At 43.2% G+C, this 20,508-nt stretch overlaps 1 protein-coding gene and 1 pseudogene across 2 annotated transcripts in view; both read right to left on the reverse strand.

Annotated features, from left to right (window-relative positions):
• The window catches only part of RYR3 (ryanodine receptor 3), a 563,010-nt gene that overhangs the window by 169,026 nt on the left and 373,476 nt on the right, over nt 1-20,508 (reverse strand). For both annotated transcript variants that reach the window (XM_064374821.1, XM_064374822.1), the window contains exons 39-43: nt 16,014-16,287; nt 14,484-14,598; nt 12,708-12,837; nt 11,468-11,571; nt 5,854-5,989 (exon numbers count right to left, since the gene is read on the reverse strand). In XM_064374821.1, coding sequence (XP_064230891.1) covers nt 5,854-5,989; nt 11,468-11,571; nt 12,708-12,837; nt 14,484-14,598; nt 16,014-16,287 — 759 coding nt within the window. The remainder of the gene's footprint in view (nt 1-5,853; nt 5,990-11,467; nt 11,572-12,707; nt 12,838-14,483; nt 14,599-16,013; nt 16,288-20,508) is intronic.
• On the reverse strand, nt 18,132-18,976 carry LOC135274145 (complement component 1 Q subcomponent-binding protein, mitochondrial-like; annotated as a pseudogene).

Raw genomic sequence — 20,508 nt, forward strand, 5'->3', positions numbered from 1 at the left:
GGCTAACCTAAGTTTTCTATGGATTATTTCACTGAAGCCTCACAACTCTGTGAGGCACATATTATTATCTCTGTTTTACATACAAAAAAGCACTGAGGCTAGATAATTTTGACTAACTTGCTTAAATTCATACAACCCGTAAATGATAGAGCCAAATTTGAACCCAAGGTACTCCATTCTCCAGCCTAAACTCTTCCATATCATTTTGTTGTGATTGAGCCACTGTTCTTCTTGCTGTAAGTGTTCAGAAATGTTCTCATTTTTCTTTTTCATAGCCTCCATAATTTTTCTTTTCATGCCTTCGCCTGTCTCAACCTACTGTGGACTGCAAATCTACTTAGTTCTAATCTGTTGATTGATTGATTTCTATCCTATAAATTCAATTAGGGGTATCTCAATATGGGTACTGTGAACAGAAAAATCAATATGATGTGACCCAAGCCAAGCTTATTACCTTCCATCTCAAACCATTTTGCTTCTTCTGACATACTTATTTCTAGCTTTCTATCCTCAATTCTCTAAGCTTCAGTGTGACCTCTGTTCCTTTTCTCTCAACATACCTAGGCTCAGTCAACATCATTGCCATTCAGTCCTTGTTACAGTTTATTAATAAATCGCCTAGTCTCAGGTGCTTCTTTATATCAATACAAGAATGGCCTAATACTGAAAATTTGTACCAAAGAGTGGGGCATTGCTATAAAGATACCTGAAAATGTGGAAGCAGCTTTGGAACTGGGTAGGTGGCAGAGATTAAAAGCATTTGAAGGGCTCAGAAGATGACGATGATGACAGAAAGTTTGGAATTCCTTGGAGATTGGTTAAATGGTTGCGACCAAAATGCTGACAGTGAAGTCCAAGCTTCTGAGGGCTCCAGTGGAAATGAGGAACTTAACTGGAAGTGGAGCAAAGGTCATGCATATCATGCCTTAGCAAAGAACTTGGCTGCATTCTGTTTGTGCCTTAGGGATCTGTGGAAGTTTCAACTTGAGAGTGATGACCTAAGGTATCCTGGTGGAAGAAATTTCTAGGCAGCAAAGTGGTCAAGAAGTGGCATGGCTGCTTCTAACAACCTATGTTCAGATGTGAAAACAAAGAAATGACTTTAAGTTGGAAATCATATTTAACAAGAGCAGTGTAAAAATTTGGAAAATTTGCAGCTTGGCCATGTGGCAGAGAAATAAGCTTTTTCAGAAGAAGAAATCAAGTGGGATGTGGAGCAACTACTTACTAGAGATATTTGCATAACTAAAAGGGAGCCAAGTGCTAATATCCAAGACGATGAGAGAAAAGTTTCAAAGGCATTTCAGAGATCTTCATGGCAGCCTCTCCCATCATAGGCCCAGAGGCTTAGGAGGGAAGAATTAATTTGTGAGCCAGGCCCAGGGCAGCCTCATGACACTGCTCCCGACATATCCTGACTGCTCCAGCTCTAGCTGTGGCTGAAATGGGCCCAGCTATAGCTCAGGCTGCCACGTGGGAGAATGCAAGCTGTAAGTCTTGGCAGTTTCCATGTAGTGTTAAGTCTATAGGTGTGCAAAATGCAACAGTGAAGAACACTTGTCAGCCTCTACCTAGATTTAAAATGATGTATGGAAAAGCCTGGGTCTCCAGGAAGAATCCTGCTATGGGGGTGGAGCCCCCACAGAATACCTCTACTAGTACAGTACAGAGGGGAAATGCGGGTTTGGATGCTCTATGCAGAGTCCCTCCTGGAGCACTGCCTAGTGGAGCTGTGAGAAAGGGGCTACCACCCTCAAGACCACAGAATGGTGGATCCACTGGCAGTTTGCACCCTGAAACTGGAAAAGCTACAGGCACTCAACAACCTGTGAGAGTAGCCACAGGGGCTGAACCCTGCAAAGCCACAGGAGTGGGGCTGCCTAAAGCCTTAGGAACTTACCCTTGCACAAGTGTGCCCTAGATGTGGGACACAGAGTCAAAGGACATTATTTTGGAGCTTTAACATTTAACGACAGCCCTGCTGGGTTCCCAACTTGTCTCAGCAGCTCCTTTCTTTTTTTTTTTTTTTGAGACAGAATTTTGCTCTTGTTGCCGAGACTGGAAGGCAATGGCACAATCTCAGCTCACTGCAACCTCTGTCTCCTGGGTGCAAGTGATTCTCCTGCCTCAGCCTTCCAAGTAGCTGGCATTACAGGCATGCACCACTGTGCTTGGCTAATTTTGTATTTTTAGTAGAGACAGGTTTCTCCACGTTGGTCAGGCTGGTCTTGAACTCCCGACCTCAGGTGATCCACCCATCTTGGCCTCCCAAAGTGCTGGGATTATAGGCGTGAGGTACCATGCCTGGCCAGCAGCTTCTTCTTCTTCTTCTTTTTTTTTTTTTTAGCAGGTTTCTCCCCTTTGAAAGGGGAAAGTTTACCCAATGCCTATATCTCCACTGTATCTTGGAAGTAACAAACTTCTTTTTGATTTTACAGGCTTATAGGTGGAAGGGATTTGCCTTGTCTCAGATGAGACTTCGGATTTTTGAGCTAATGCCAGAATGAGTTAAGACTTTGGGGAACTATTGGGAAGACATGATTGTATTTTGCAATGTAGAAACACAAGAGATTTGGGAGGGACCAGCGGCAGAATGACATAGCTTGTGTATTTGTCCCTGCCCAAATCTCAGGTTGAATTGTAACCCTCAGTGCTGGAGGCAAGGCCTGGTAGAAAGTCTTTGAATCATGGCTAGTTGCTGTCTGCCTAACAGTGAATTCTCATGAAATCTGGTCAGTTAAAAGTGTGTAGGCTGGGCACAGTGACTCATGCCTGTAACTCCAGCACTTTGGGAGGCCAAGGTGGGCAGATCACTCAAGCCCAAGAGCTTGAGACCAGCCCAAGTAACGTGGTGAAAGTCCATCTGTCTAAAATAAAAAAATATTAGCCAGGTGTGGTGGTGCATGCTTGTAGTCTCAGCTACTTGGAAGGCTGAGATGGGAGGATTGCTGGAGCCTGGGAGGTCGAAGCTACAGTGAGCTCAGATTGCTGCCTGGGCAACAGAGTGAGACTCTCTCAAAAAGAAAAATGAAAAAGTGTGTAGCACCTACCCATCTCCATTCTCTCTCTCTCTTCTGCCTGCTTTCACCACATGACATGCCTATTCCACCTTTGCCTTCCGCCATGACTGGAAGCTCCCTGAAGCATCACCAGAAGCTTAGCAGATACCAGCACTATGCTTCTGTAAAGCCTGCAGAACTGTGAGCCAATTAATCCTCTTTTCTTAATAAATTACCAAGTCTCAGGTATTTCTTTAGAGCAATGCAAGAATGGCCTAATTCAGTCCTGTGAATTCCATCTCTAATTTCTATCAAATGTATCTTTTCCAATCCATTTTTACCAACACCATAATAATTTTGAAACTCATTATTCCAACCTGAGCACAGAACTCATGAGTGGGTATCAACCCATCAGTCTCTATTCTGTTAAAAGGTTTTGCAGTTCTCTGCACAGTGAATCAATACTAAACTTTTCAACTTGGCATTTAGATTTACCCCATTATAACCACCTACCTTTTAAACCTCATGTGTTACCACTGCCATCCATGCATCTACCCTCTAGACTGACAGATCATTGGGTATCTTTGTCTGTTTTGTGTTGCCATAACAGAATATCAAAGACTAAGTAATTTATGAAAATAGAGGTTTATTTGGATCATGGTTCTGGAGGCTGCCCAGTCCAAGATCAAGAAGGTGCATGTGGTAAGGGCCCTCTTGCTGCATCATAACATGGCAGAAGGCATCACATGGCAAGAGAGTGTGCACAAGAAAGCAAGATATTGAACTCGTGGCCTCAAGTTCTTTTATAATGGGCATTAATCCATTAATGAAGATAAGAGTCCTCATGACCTAACACCTCCAATTAGGCCCCATCTCCCAACTCTCAGGATTACGTTTCTAAAACCTGCTTTTAGAGGACACATTTAAAGAATAGCACTAGGTTTCCTGAACACAGTATGCTTTAGCCTTTGAGTCACTGTACACGCTGCACCTCAAATTAATGTTTATATTTGGAAGCTTGACCTTTCAAATCTTATGTCTAACATTACCTCTTCCATTAGGCCTTTTCTGATCTCCTCAATAAGATATGAGTTTCCCCTCTTGAACCCGTTCAGTTCTCTCTCCCTGCCTTACTCCACTTACTTTTATTGTAGTGATCTTGGTCCATGTCTGCTCCCCTTAAAAGACTGAGAATCCTTTGAAAGGAGAAGCTGACATCCTTTGTCAAAACTAGACATGGCTATTGTACAGACAAATAAACATTAAACTAAAATTCACATATATTTCTATTGATGGGCCAATATGCCAGAGTTTATTGCATTAAGTTGTAGTGCAGAAAATATATTGAAAAGATACAAAATAATGTGAAAGCAAAAGAGGTGGACCAAACATTTTGGTCTAGAGTTTAGTTCAATATGGTTGTACCTAATCCACAAAAGCAAGTGTTAGAATTTAGGCAATCTGGGTAGAAGAAGAGTCAGTGGATTCCTTTACCTTCACAATCCAGGTAGACAGTCTCATAAAATGACTCAAAAAGCACTTGATCTTGACTGTGAAGGTGATCAAGATGAATAAATTGGTCCTGCCTTAATCGGATTTGTCTGCAAACGATCTATTTACATAATTTGGTGAGCCGTATAAATTCTTAATATCCACTTCATACACCCACAAATTTGCTTTACTCCTACAATAAATCTGCATTAATTCTGGATATGTGATCATGTGCATACAAAGTGAACCAGGCTATTAGAGGATACTCTAAAACTGCCCTCGAGAGAAGAAAATGGAGGTTAGCAAAGCTGGTGATAAACAGACAGAAGGATGTAGTGATGAATACACAGAGAGAAGCAGAGTTGATTAGGAACCTGGCTGGGTGGGTCCCAGGGGAATAATACGCAGCCACCTCAAGGCCTGCAATCTAACCAGGTCAAGGAGAAAAGACTCCATTTAAATATTAAGAATACAGTATAGCATGGTGAAGAAAAGTAAACAGGTGAAATGAGAGGGTAGAGAGACAGCAAGAAAAGCGCATGGGAATATAATGATCACATTATGTCAACATATTTTGAGACAAACTCTTATACTTAGAACAACTGGCATGATTGTGTGTTAGATGCAGTCTCTCTTTGAGATCATCTAACCTGCTTAGTTCAATTTGTTAGCCTGGAACCCCGAAGTGAGAGAAGAGAGAGGGACTATAATGTCAATATAAGTGAATTAGTATTATAACAAAATTCTTATGAGACAAGGCTCACTTTCAAGAAAGTTTCCCACTTATTTTACATAATATTCAGCACATTATTCTGGTGCAACTGAAGAATTCTGGTAGTGTTGGAATTCGCTATAAATGGGAGGTAGATTGTATTATGAAGAATAATATTTAGGGTTGCTATAGCAATTTTTTTCTCATGGGAGCTTAGTTATCTTTTATAGCTACTCCATCACACTTAATTTTATTCATTCACTCATTCATCCATCTGTTCATTCATTCATTCATACCATAGTCTAGTGATCTAGACGCACATGTGCATTTAGCTCTGTGAAACAGGTGAGGTATTAACAATGATATGTGTAAGGCCCCTTTTTATAATGCAGAGAGGTGACAAGTTTAACCTCAGGCAGAGAGTTTCTTGCTGGATCTGGGACTGATGCTCAATGCTCTGTTCATTGGATTTTACTCTGTGTCCTTCTCTGGCCTGATTCTCCCTGTGATTTCTCTTGCCGACCACCAAACACCTTTGGAATCTATTATATTTTTGGGTAAGAAGCAATGGAAAGAATATCCCTTTCCTTGCATATATCCATGAGCATGCTATTCTGGGTATAAAAGGTATGGAAAAAACGTGGGACTCACTGTTCACAAAGACGGCAAACCTCAGGAAGGACAGGTAGCGTTCCCCTTCAATGGGGTTCCAGCCGACGTCAGGGTATCCTTTGGCCAGAAGCATGGGGCAGCTCTGTAGGCCACAGCCTGCTAAGTACGTCACCACCTGCCAGAAATAGTACAGAAATGTTCTCTCATACACATTAGGAAGGCTATTAAAAAATGCACCTCAAAAAATAACAAGAGTTGGTGAGGATGTGAAGTTGGAACCCTCGTGCACTGCTGGTGAGAATGTAAAATGGTGCAGCCACTGTGGAAAACAGTACTATGGAGCCTCAGAAAATTAAAAACAGAATTACTTTATGATCTAGCAATTCCACTTCTGGGTATATACCCTAAAATAATTAAAAGCCAAAATGTGGAAGCAACCCATGTGGCCATTGATGGATGAATAAGCAAAATGTGATATATAGGTACGATGGGATACACAGCCTTAAAAAGGAACAGAATTGCTATGTGCTACATAGTGATGAATGCTGAGGACATTTGCTAAATGAAAGAAGCCGGTCACAAAAAGACAAATACTGTATCATTCCATTCATATGAGGTAATTTGAAGAGTAAAACCCATAAAGACAGAAGGTAGAATGGCAGTTGCCAGGGACTGGGGGAAGGGAGGGAGGAATGGAGTTATTGTTAAATGGGTATAGAATTTCAGTTTCACAAGGCGAAAAGAGTTATGGAGATGGATGGTAGTGACAGTTGAACAGCATTACGAAAGTACTGAATATTACTGAACTATACAGTTAAAAATGATCAAGATGGTAAATTACATATTTTGTGTATTTTAACAGAATAAAAGTTTAAAAATAAATCTTACACATACATAAGAAACAAAAAAAGAACTGCTCAAGTTTTTTTTTTTTTTTTTTTTTTTTAATGAGATAGCTGTGAGGCCTATAAAATTCTAGGAACTGAAAGGCTTCCATGTCCCCAGAGGCTAGAAAGAGCCTCCAATTCATTTTTGTTTCCAAGTAATTAACAAGACTGAGTAACGTTGTTATGTAGGAACACACCATGTACTGTCAGTTCCTGGTTCTTCCAGTTCTGGCAGGAGGGAGCTGCCATGTAAAAATAAGCCTAGCTTGTGTACATCTGGGGAGATAACAGTGCAGAAAAAGAAGGGCCCATGGGGGGCTGTCCATGTTCATTTGGCCATGGTATTGCAAGGCCAAAATATTCAGTCGCTGATTGACCCAGAGTGGACCCTTGAGTAATCAGGGGTCTCTACTCTCATTCTGCATCCACGATAGCTGTCCAAAGTCAAAAGCCAAGATGTTAAGGTTGGGATGGCCAGAAAAAGAGATCCCTATCCATTAAGGACTGGGATTGGTGGTGGTCTGTTTGCTTCCAGGTTACCAAACACTTTTCACGGATCTCTGTGTTAGGATCTCATAGAGGGTTTTAGATTCTGCTCTTCTTTTCAGCAGCTGTCAGACAAAAAGCCTGGCAAATAGACCTTTGTTTAAAATGCAGTTGCTGTTCTAATTTCACCTTTGATATTTTATGTATACACAGAGAAGAGGAGAATCCACTGTGCTCCAAAATCCTCAAAGTCAGGGATGGTGTTTTAAGGAATTTTTTAGCCCCCAGGGCCTAACACATAGTAGGTGTTCAATAAAAGTTCAATGAATCACTTATTTGTTGATGTCAAATGCTCTATTTGGCAAGTACAATAAAAATAAGGCAAAACTCAGCAAGAATCTATCACCACACTTTTTCCTTCTTAAGCTAGTAAAGGTAATACTCTGTTTAGAGTTCAGGTTTGATTTTGTCTTTAGAATGTCAGGGAAGCATCAATAAGGACCAGAATTGGGCAGAGTTTTCAAGGATGCAGGCGCAGAACTTTTCACAGGCTGTTATAATTGCCCATAAGAGACAGAGAGAGAATGGTGGTGGTGGTGGGGGTGCATTGGGGAAGAGAGAGAGACAATGTGTGTGTGTTGGGGAGGGGTTATTTTTCAATCCTAATTGACCTAATTTCTGTTGTGATCTATAGAAGGGAGAAATTCCAGCACACCAGTCCTTTGCTGTTCTTTCCTGTGAACTAAACTTGGGTAATTTCCTGACACTGGGCTGAATAAAGTCTATGGCAGCGTGCTAAGCCACCCCAACTACTTGAAAATGGTGTGGCAAACCTCATCCCCTTTACAGATTTCCCAAAGTGCCATTTGTCCCATCTCCCAACTTGCTAGCCTGCATTCATCACATCTGACTTCTTCCAATTGAGGCTCCATGTCTTTGTTGAGAAACATTGTTTCAAAAGATGAACTGAGGCTGAGAATAGGATACTGAGTTCAAAACCTTGTGACATTGCCTTGTCAAAGAAGACTCATTCAGCTGCTTTTCACACAAGCATTGGTTATCATCACACCACCTAAAACACTAAGCTATTTATCGTCATCTAAATGTATGAATAACAGAGTTTGGTGGAGGTCTCTCCCACTGGAAGCAGAGACCAAGAATAGACAAAGAATTTATGGTGGCTCTCCTGCAAGGCACGGATGGGTGGCATGGTGCTTGAGTCTTGGTGTGTGTATGTAGGAGGTGGGTGGTGTCCTTTACAACACAGGCCTACAGGGCCTGGAGGAGCAACTTCTAACATTTCCCTCTGGTCTGGTCATTTTCACTTACTCCTTTGCAGCTAGGAGGGTTTATTAAAGTTAACTCTAAATTATATTTGACTGGGACTTCTTTTAACAGAATTTTAAAAAGCAAGGTTCCTTCATTATGGTCTTGGATCGTTTGATAAGCATTGTATTTGATAAGATCAGTAAATAGATGCCTTCCTTGATTCTTGCTTTTAACTTAATGATTTATAAGGGATCTAATGAGGTACAGTGGAAATAATGAATCTGATAAAATTTAAAAAATGCGTTTGCTTAAATCTGTCACCTCAAAATATTGCCATTCTAAAAATATCTCTTTGATATTTCAAGATAGTTTAGAGAACAAAATAAAATGACCAACTCAAAGACAAACTCCTCTGTCACATGCTAAATTGTATCCCCCAAATTTTATATGTGAAAGCCCTAACCCCCAGTATCCCAGAATGTTTCTGTACTTGGAGACAGGAGCTTTAAAGAGGTGATTAAGTTAAACTGAGTTGTTGGGGTCATGTCATTAAAGAGGAGGAAGTTTGGACACAGAGAAAGATACCAAGGACATGCGCACAGAGAGAAAACACCACGTGAGGACACAGCAGAACAGTGGCGACCTGCAAGCCAGGAAGTGAGGCCTCAGAAGAAGCCAAATCTGCCCACACCTTGATCTTGGACTTCTGGCCTCCAGAACTGTGAGAAAATACATTTCCAATGTTTGTGTCACCCGACCTGTGGTACTTTGTTATGGCAGCCCTGGCAAAATTATATCTTCTCTTACTAGAACGGAAGTTCCTCTCATTAGAAATATGCTGTATCAACACAGGCGCTGCGTCTGTCTGGTTCAAGATAGGCCCTCAGTAATTATCAGTTGAATGCATTTGAAATAGAATTTACTAATTCAAAAATGTCAGTGAATTATTGGTGGGTAATTATCATCTCATCCTAATAGATCAGACGTGGTTTTGCAGCTTGGCCAACGATTCTCTGCCAAGGCCTGAAACAGCAGAATCTTCGTGAGTGGTAAATGTACAATGTGGTCTGTGTGGCTGCCTCAGCTACATGACGGCCATCTGCTGCCATCATCATTTAATCAAGACATCCCCCCACCTTCCTCACCCTGTGTTCTTTGACCCACCCCACATTCACTATGTGACAGGAAGAAAACAATATTTCTATTTCTAGTTTTTCCTCTCAGCTTCTCAGACACTGCATTTTCTGGGTTTTCTTGTCCTCTTGGCTGCTCCTCCTTCTGTTTTTTTGTTAGTGCCTTTTCCTCGGCGACTCCCTTAACTGCTGGGAGTCCTCAGGGCTCTGGCCTGGCTATGCTTCTCTTCTTGCTCCAGGCCAGCCCCTGGAGTCACCTCATGTGTCCCCCGAGCTTCAGCCACCCTCTGTGTGTTCTACCTGTAGCTCAGAGAGCTCTCCTGAGATTTAGAGCCATGTAGTCAACTCCCCACTTGACACTGTTATTTGGGAACCTCGGGGCCCTTAAACTTGACAAAACCCAAAGTCAGCTCATCACCGGCCTCCTCCGATCTGCTCTACTTCCTGCACTCCTGAGAGGAAAACATGGGCTGAACTGATATCTGATTAATGGCTGCGACTGGTCCTCTGACATATAGGTCCCCTGGCTTCAAACACTTCTCACACCCACTGCATCAACATTAATTGAAGCCAGCACAGTCTTGTGCTTTGATTACTGCAGAAACTCTCCTCCTTGCCTCAAGACTTATCTGCATTCCAATCAGTTCTTCCTACTGAAACTGGGATGTGTTTTCTGAAATGCAAGTCGTACCATGTTGCCTCTTTGCCTAATACTCTCCAGCGGTTTCCACCCCTCTTGGCTCTCTGGCGACCTCCTGTAATAAAATGGGTAGGAGCACAGCCTCTGGAGCCCAACGCTCTTGAGGCCTGGCTGTGCCACTGACGAACCGCACGACACTGAGGACGCTACCCAACTTCTTTATGCCTCCACTTCCTTTCCGGTAACTGGCAGGCAACAACGAAAGGTCTGAAGGTCACATGAGTTCTTCTATGGGAAGCATTCAGCATAAAGCCTGGCACAGTGTATGAGGATGAATTTCTCTTGCTAATAGAAATGGTAGCATAAAGTTCAATTCCTTACTGCTTCTGCCACATTTCTCACCACATCCCCCAGGCGCTCTGTGCTTCAGTCATACCCAATCTCCTACTCCCCAGCACACCATGCTCTCCTCTCGGAGACGCAAACTTCCCTGGCATGCATCCTCAACAGTGTGGCTGATCTGCGTCTACTCATCCTTCAGGTCAGGACTGTTTCTGAGTGACCTTCCCCATCCCCCAGTCAGAGTCAGGGGCGCCTTTCTGTGTGCTCCCAAACCCGCTACACAACGATGATCTTTGACTTGACTGTGTTCCCCCTCTCCACCCCTGCAGGTTGCTCTTCTTCACACTCAGAAAGTCACACTGTGAATCCTGTCAGCCCTCTGGTCAAGGACATCATTGGAAGAAAGGGCTGGGGAAAAGATGCAGTGAGGCCTCCCCAACCATCGCCACTGCCGGGAGCTTCATTCACACTCCCGGGGGGTGGGGGCGGGGGATCAGCTCAGTTTGCCTCAGTTGCACACGGAAAGGACACCGATTATACAACATTCTGCCATGTCTCTTCTTTCCATAGGTAAATTTCTAAATTACACAGAACTTTATTAGGAACCACAGGTATCTGATGATGTTCCATGTAGACCAATGAGGCTGGGCTTCCACATACAAAGAACACAAATGTTCACATATCCGTGTCTCTGAAGTTGGCTACCTCTGCTCACAGGAGATCCCTTGGTCATAATCATTGTGCTGCTACCAGTTTCTCACTCTTCCACACTCTCCCTACAAGCCCACCAAGACGATGATACGGTGACAGAGACTTAATCTGTGGTCTGCTTATCCTTAGCTTAGCTGCACTGCAGGCGGAAGAGAACAACACGCTGCCTCCCCAAGGGCAGTTACCTTCTCAAGGTCTGGTTCCTCTAAGCCCAGCGCTAACTCGTTGTTGTCCATCACGGAGGACGCTGCCACATCCAGCGGGGTGGATCCCCTCATCGATGGGGAGGCTGAGGGAGGAGCCGAGAATTAGCAAGAAAGGGACAGATGAAGCCACTCAGTGCTGAGCTGACATTGCAGTGCACATAAGTGGACAGGAGAGGGCAGCAAACACATTGAAACCTGCTTTACCCGACCGTTCTCCAACGGGACAATCTGCCTGAGTTAAGAACAGCTCTATTAGCTATCCTTCCTCCCCACATTCATTACCACGAATACGAATTAATAGATAATCAGTTTATATTAGCAGCCGGGACCATGTATTTCCAAGGGTTTTTCTAACACAAAACTTCTGGAGGCCCCCATATCAGATGCCACTTGACCAATTAAGCCCAGTGGAACTTGGATATTTCTGGGGTCACCACCTAGAGTTTAAAAACAGCATCAAACAGCATTAGCTCATATAGTTTCACCAGGTTACCAATTTGTTTTTGACTCATTTGGTTCTCAGACTAGAATCAAGAAAAACTTCAGGCGGCAATTTACAAAAACGTCAGTAGCCTGAGGTTGCATCTGATAAATAAAAACCCCTGAAATTTCAGTTTTCAAGTGCAAGTATTTGTGTATTCCACAAATTCAATTCATTTATATCCAGAACAGTGAGTAAAGCATATGAATTGACTTGCTTTTCTAGTGGTGGTGATGGATTTACATGTTTATCCACAATTGTTCTTGGCCAGTCTGCCTCCCTGCTAAGGAAAGCATTTGCCGGGAGGTTGACGGACAGGTATGCAGCCTGCAGCCAGCCTGCCGAGACGAGATCTGATCCATGACCTTGGTCTTATCAGCACTGCTCCCTGCTCAGTTGAGTGGACTGGGAAGAGTGGTGCCCCCAGAGTGTATCTGCAATCCCAGGGGCATTTTGTAAACCACGAGCCACTGGTCCCAAGACAGAGGAGGTAAAACTGTATGACTATGCCAACACTAATCTGTCACCAACGTTAGCTGGTAGCAACATCTCTACTTATGTTGGAGAACGTTGTTGTGGCATCAGTATTTCAGTGGTTTTAGATCAGGCAGGGTCCCTTCTAGTATTTACAAATGGCACAGCACGCATGTGGCTTCTTTCCCTGTATTTCCTAAGTGGTCAAAAGTGGGAGAGTAACCTTTGAGTTTGAATGTGGAAGTTACAACAAGACTCACGCACCTAGGCCAACACTGCTGTTCTCCAGAAGATAACTCAGATGCTCAAACATGGCCTTCTGATTCTGCCGGCTAATTCGACAGAAATAGCAAAGGAAACGGCAGCAGCTAGCAACCATCTTTGGAAATGCAATCTGTAGGGAGAAGTAGAAAGTGTCAGAGAAAAGCATCTATCATAAGGCCTTTCTGAAAACTCTGACCTCAGAGTCTTAACTGGGTAAAGTCTTGTAAGCTGTGAACACTTGGAAAAATGAACATTCTCCTTCCACTTTTTTTAAAGACTTATTCATAGGAGAGACAGAGTGGATGCCTAAAGAAGAGGCTACCAAAAATACTGAATGATGGTTATAGTTCCTGAAAGATCTTTCCTCCAAGAGAAACAGATGTCAGACAAGAATCCCAATCATCCTCAGAAGTCACATGAAATTGCATGACCTTGTCCCAGGTTATTGTTTCCAACTAGGAAGGAAGTGGACAGAACTCTGATGGGAAAGAGAGAGAGAGAGAGAGAGAGAGAGAGAGAGAGAGAGAGAGAGAGAGAAAGAGAGAGAGAGAGAGACAGGTAATCACAGACACATAAGGCCCACCAGTATATCAAAGCCCAAGTGCCCTGGGTCAAGGCTGGCCTCTACAGTTATTCAAGTCTGAAAGGCATCACTCTGAGTCTTCCCTGGTTACTTTTGTCGTTGAGAACTGCTCTCCTATGGGATTCCACAGCACTTGTAATTTGATTCACACACTTTAGCATAAAGATGCCAACTTACACTACTGTTGATTGTGCTTGGCTTTTCTGCTTAACAAAGTAATCAGCATCTCTAGCTTGGGCCAAATTGTATTTTTGATCCTACAATGCTCAATAAATGGCGCCAGTGTTAGCCTTGCTCAGGATCCTAAGACAACGCTGATTTCCTCCTTTAATATCATAGAGGATGCACTAAAATATAAGGTTCAGAAACTTACAGTCTATCTGCTTGCTGAGGCATCCAGACATGTGCTTAGGGATCTTCTAGAGAGATTTCACTTTCCCAAGAGATCAGAAGGAAGCCCGTAAGGAATGTGACCTTGGCTTCTGTTCCTTCTTGACACCCCTTCCATTCCCCAGTAGCACTGATGAAACTGCACTGGAAATCATCCATTCCTAGGACCCTGGCACTCTGCAATTTCCAACATTTGAAGCCATACCCTATTTACTGCCTTCAGAAGCAGTTTAACCGTGAGGAGGACCCCAGCCCAGATGGATAAGTATCCAGTTGTGTCCTATCCCCACTCCTCTCCCCTTACCAACAGGAGCTCCCCCTGATGCGGGCTCCTTATGGGGAAGCTGGCAGGGAAACCTGGCTTCTTCAGGAGCCTGGTTGACAGAGGAAACACAAACACTTCTGGAGGAACACTGCCAGGATTACTATTGAGATCTTGTTCTCATTTAGAACAGCCTTCTCCTGACTCAGCACAAGGCACACCAGACTCCTAAGTGGAACTCACAGTTATTCCATCTTGGAAAGAGCAGGGCTGCAGAATACGGGAAGTAAACTTAGCAAATGAATAGCCCAGTGAGATTAATGAAGAAAGCCTCTAAGCTTCAAGAGCTCTTACACAATGGGCTTTCATCCAGCAGCTTTATCCCATCGCTTGGCTCCTTCCTGGCACTGGGCATGTCCCTTCCTCTCCCTAAAAGAGTAACTGAGGCAAGGGATGTCAGCCATGTGGCTCTGAACAAGTGACCTCACATGGTCCTGCCCCAAAGTGGGGAGTTCTGGCTAGGTTCTCCTTATAGCATTACCTGAGATTTCTCTGTACCCAACACGTTCACCATCACCTCCATCACCGTCTCGTGCATGCCCAGGACTCTCATGAGGTTGGGATGCTGGTAAAACACCTTGTTGTTCATTATGTCTCTAGGATAAGGATCAGAGAGAGTCTTCAGCACTTGCTTATATCTATGCTATGAAAATTCAGGGATGAGAACACACAAACACATAGGGGGTGAAGTAATATGAAAGTGACAGGCTTAAGATAATAAGAAGGCACACTAGGCCAGTTGGAATATATGTGGAGGGTCATTTTAGCTGACAGAAATATTCTGTGCTCCTCTATTTCTATGTACTTGCTTTTTCTCTTTGAAACATTTCTTTCTAATGACCAATTAAACATCCCTTGTTTTATTTTTTCTTGTAATCATTTTAGATACCAATGAAGCTTTTGGACGATAGTCTTTAGAAACTCATGACATTAACATGCAAGAACAATTATATCTTTAAGTCATCCAATATAAATTCACAGAGTAAAGCTGCATGCAAATCAAAATACAAAAAGAGCTCGGTAACTGGCTGTGTCTTCCCTTGCTGGGTGGTTACTTTCTGGCTGCCCATTCCCTTTCTCTTGAGGGTCGCGGGGAACACCACCTGCAGCTGCCATGCTATGTCTCTACAACTTCTGCTACGTCCGCTACGAAGGCCGGGGGAGACAGTAATTCTCTAACTGTATTCTCTTCCCACAAAAGTCTCTTCGTTTATATAAGATTTCTCTTTGGAAATGAGTTTGACGAATGCTTGCCTTTCCCCGCAAGGATCCTGAACTTCCCTTTCCTGCACCTTGGCGACGCTCCTTTGTTTTGCTGGCTTAAAGGTGGTAGGATGGAATGTTAGGTAGGAGGGTGCCTGTAAGTCTAGCTCTCGATTCTAATAAAGTAAAACTGTGGGCTGGTCAGTGAATCTTTTTGGGCCTTGGTATTCTCATCTGCAAAACAGAAGTGCTACACTGCATAATGAAAGGAAATCCTTTTGATGTCTAAAATGCTCTGAATTTTTTGACTACATGGCTTCTAAGGGAGAGCCATGAGCTACTGTTATGGGGAAAGGTATCTCAACGAACTAACAAAAATGCCTCTAGGTTAGTCCTGAGAGAAGGGAGAGATCAGGGGCAATTTTTCAGAGGGAAGTGTCGGAAGATATCTCGTCAAAAGCGCAAGTGCTCACATCATTCCTGTCTTGAGTTGAACACACTGTCCCTCCCTCCAAATGTTTTCAAGGCCTCCCTGGGGTTATTTTCCAAAGATTAAGACCAAATAACTCCTTTCCCCCCAGATTCCTCCACACCTCTTTTAGCAATTCCCTCCACTGTGAGTAGTTGGGTCTCTTAGGTTACAAAGGGGAGGTATTGGCAAGGATATGACCTCACGAGGAGTGAAACTGAAATCAGGTCACACAAAGATTTAATATGATTTGATTCCAGAACATCCATTTATCAAGGTAAATCAGTTTTCCCACTTAAAGTCTCTAGAGAGAATGGCATGTAACTGAGAATCACCTACCCCAGCCCATTGATCATGAGCAACTCCTCTTCCTTGCCCATCCTGACACTCAGGAGGGAGCGAATTTGGCCCAGGGCAGCCAGCAGGTTGATGGTGTCGCTTACAGAGGCGTGGCTGATGGTGTAGGTCTTCCGCAGTGCCTGCAGCAGCTCCCCGATGCTGTCGTACTGCCTCCGGAGGAGGTTGAACATCATTCGGACCAGCTCTGCGTCCTGGATCTGGTCCTCCTGGGCCCAGCAGATCATCGTCTGTGAGATGAGTTCCTTCAATGTTGCTGGAAGGACAACAGGAGGGACCAGGTGTGTGACTGTCATGGCTCAGGGAGAGCTGGGTGTTTCAGCCATTTCATGCAAACGTAAGATACATTGTTGGTTGAGGTTAAAAAATTCTTATTATAGGCAATGTGCAGAGGCTTATGCCTATAATCCTAGCAATTTGGGACACTGAGACTGAAGGATTGCTTGAGCCTAGGGGTTTGAGACCAGCCTGGGCAACTTTGGAGACCCTGTTGCTACAAAAAATAAATAAATAAATAGCCGGTGTGGTTGCACATGCCTGTAGTCAACTACTTGGGAGGCTGAGGTGGGAGGGCTGCTTGAGCCTTGGAAGTAAGCCATGACTGCACCAGTGCACTGCAGCCTGGGCAACAGAGTGAGATTCTATCTCAAAAATACATTTGTATTTTAAGGGTGGGGTATGACCTGCATAGAAGTAGAATACGTCATCAAAAGACAAACCGGCTATATAACAATGAAAGAATGTCCCAATTATGAGTTGAAAGTGCTAACTATTCTATTTCAATTAAGTAATATTTGCATTCATGCTGGGATGAGAGAACAGATCTAAAGGCTTTACAGTGGGACATCTGACCATTACCTGAACAGACATTTTTTTGCACTGGATCTTTGGCAAGAGTCAGCTGACACTGCATCTTAATAAGCATCTTTCATAAGCATCAACAGATAAAAACCACAATGACTTTCAATCCAGAATTTATTAGGGCTTATACTGGTTTTACAGAAATTTTACTGTCTATACAAGTAAAAGAAAGATCACTGAGCTGGGACTCAAAGCAGCTGTGGAACCTTCAGAGGTTATACCAAAAAGGCTCTGAAAATTGCTGATCAGCACTGGTGCAGGAGGTAAATGAGGAAGGGGACCTGTTGGAATGGCTGGGAAGGCACTGCTCACCCCCTCCCATGCCATCCACACTTCCAGAAGATGATAGAGGTGAGACATGCTGCTCTTAAATCACAAATGCATCCTACTCTGGCACTGCATATCATAGTCCTACATGGTATGCATGGCAGGAAGATCCTTAATTCAGGCCAGGCAGAGCCAAGGGGACAATGAAGGTCACTCAGTAAATCAGTGAAAGAATGGGGAGTAAACAGATCAGTGCTTCTGGTAGCCTGTGCCATCTCTAATAGTCAAGGTTTCTACTCCATATCACTCTAGATGGCAGATGTCTGCTCTATATACAGTCTTGGCTCATTGTAAGAATATAAAAATAGAACTCAGTTACCAAGCTTTAAAAGAGACCTAGATGTAAAGGATTAATTTAACTTACTGCTGTGTCTATCAACCCTGTGGGTGTGTTAGGTTCAGATGGGAGACATAAACGAAAAACCTTAAAAAAGGACACCCAAGTCAGAGAGAAGCACAGTTAAAAGACATTCTTAAGAGATCTCACTAGGCAGGGACTGCAGACTAATGCCTGTTAGGTTAGATAATATCTGTATCCTCTGGGGGCAAAGTCATTTACGGGCTATGCTGGACTCCTTATCGAAAACCTTCTTCCTCAGAGTCCAAATATAAAAGTTCCTGCATCTCCTAGTTAATTCACACATATATATTTTGGAGGAGAAAACCCAATTTTATTGGGTTTTCATATTATATTATTTTATTATATTATTTTAAATATTATATTATTTTAATATCATATTATTTTAAAAATCTAGTAATAAATTTGTACAGAAAAAAGCAAATGAATAGTAAATGAGAGCACAAAAGAAGTAATTTAAATTTGCTGTTTTTTCTCATGACATTAGAATGATAGTTCCTGACTTCACAGTAGGATTTTTTCACTGGCCAAAGCCTGCCATAAAACTAAGGCTTTCAGTGTCTGTCTAGTAGCTGGCTCTTTACAAAACTTTTGAGATCTTCAAGAAAAGTAACGTCCTCCTGGTGCTGTGGAACTCTGCTGAGCTCCACCAACCCATCCACAAAAGCGACGTCCACACCTTGGTCCTCAAGGAAATAATACAAAGCCTAGTCCGGGGACTTTGTGTTGAGTGTGTACTAGTGTCCTTCCATCCAGACTTGCCAATGGACTGAAAGCTAACCTCCCTGATGGAGAAAATGTTACTCTCCACCTGCTCTTCTTGTCCAAACTCATCCTCTGATGGTGATAGTCCAGCACCAGGGCCTTCTTGCCGCCATTCTTCATAACTTCAACTATGAAATTGGGAGTTGATGTCAATCCAGAATCCCGTTCTTCAACCTTCTGCCCTTGTGAGGGCTCCTCCTCACCATCAGATGTGGGTGGGGTGCTGTTGTTAATGGTGAAAGCGACAGTGATCTTTCCCCTGGCAACTTGCCACATTAATTTAGCTTCGGTCCCATTTAAATTCTAGCTCCCACCTTCCAGACCTCCTAGGGAGGGAATGCCTCTTATGCTTCTGGATTTTCCTTTCCTCCTTAATTTCATCACTCAGAAATTCAACAGAAGCTTTGTCTCCTTTGGTGTGCAGTGCACAGCTGCCATAGTCACAGGCACAGGGCCTAGGAGGCCGCAGGAGGCCAGGCTGCCATGCAGACCCCATACACATGTACGCCAAGCAGCGCAAAGGGCTGGGCACAGGACCCAGGTGCTGCTGGCATGGTGGGGTAGGCGTGGTAGCACGGAGGCCAGCAACTGCGGAGCCCAGGGCAGCGGGCATGCGGCACAGCAGAGGCACCATCGCAGAGGCGACCACAAATATGTATGGATGCAGTCCTCATTATTATTTGTGTAGTAAGAACAAAAGTAAGACAGAAACATAGACTCTTGGGCCCAACCTAAGTTTTTCTAGTCCCGTCAGTACAATTTCCTCTAAAACCTGTACCTTGGCTCGAAAGAATTATAGGTCTCACCACCAACAAAAAAATTCTCTGCAGATATAATACATGTTATCCCAGCCCCTGCTACACTTGAAAAGCAATAATCAGATTAGGTGGAATTACTAATCTGCTCAAGGACCATCTTCTTTTCAATAGAGAATTTTACAGAATCATAATAAAACCAAGTAAATATTAGTTTCCCTTAACCTGGCTTTCAGATTAATTCAGGATTTGGGTAAGCTCTTAGCCTCACACCGATTCAAAAATCTAAATCAACATTTGTGGCCTAGAGAAAAGAGCATGCAGAGCAAAACACCTCACTAGAGAGCAAATGGAAAAGGCAACAGCCTCAGCCTCAAAGCATGGAGCAGCAAATACCTTCCAATACCATCTTTGTCCAGGCAAGCCTTCAAGGCAAGTGTCAGAGAATGGGATAAATATTTCACTGTGACCAAGCTAAGTACAGTTAAAAAAAAAAAAAAAGTAGCCATCAAGTCTTGCCAGAAAAGGAAACAAGACTTACTGCTGTATTGTTGACAGGTAGAGGGAATTCCATGGAAGGTCTGACATTTAAAGTCCTGTGTATTGGACACTGTTTCAAATTGTGAGACCAAGGTGCAGCAGGTGAAAGAAACAATAAGTATTGAAAGAAGTAAAATTCAGGGGGAAAGGAGACGAAGGGGACGTTTTCAGGAGCCATGAAAAACACAGCATACTTTGTGATATGACATATACTAGAGACTCAAGGCCTACCAAGCAAACCCAGGCAGAATCAATGAACTTCTCAAGGTCTAAACACTTTCGGGACTGAGAAAATGGAGCTTTATACCCCTAGCTGCAATGCTACTGAAAATTCTTCAGATTTTAATTAGCGTCCATGCATCAGCAGCAGGGCAGCCAAAATGTACTAAAGTAGAGAAGTTACAAAGAATACATTTTCTAGACTATGTTAGGCTCTCCATATACCTGTACATCTGATGATTAAACTAATTAATGCATACACCATGTGCGGTACATACTGTAGGTTTAACAGTGGTGAACTATCACTGCTATCTATACCAATAGCTAGACAAATGTGATCTGCAGAGCCCTGGGGGCCCAAGACCCTTGAGATACTCTTCAAGGCCAAATGTGTTTTCACGAACATTGTCAAGATGTTGTATACCTTTTTCATTGCATTGATAATTACACTGATGGTACAAAAGCAATGGTGGGTAACACTGCATGTGCCTTAGCACAAATCGAGTCAGCAGCACCCAACTATGTCTTTTATCACCACACTTCCAGAAAAATGCCCAGTTTCACATAAGGATGTCCTGAAAGCAGCAGTAAAAGTTATTAATTTTATTAATATAAACTCCTGAGTGCACATCTTTAAAAGATCCTGTGTGAC

This window comes from Aotus nancymaae, unplaced genomic scaffold (genome assembly GCF_030222135.1).
Source record: "Aotus nancymaae isolate 86718 unplaced genomic scaffold, 86718_ANA_hifiasm-v0.15.2.pri h1tg000011l, whole genome shotgun sequence".
Taxonomy (NCBI): domain Eukaryota; kingdom Metazoa; phylum Chordata; class Mammalia; order Primates; family Aotidae; genus Aotus; species Aotus nancymaae.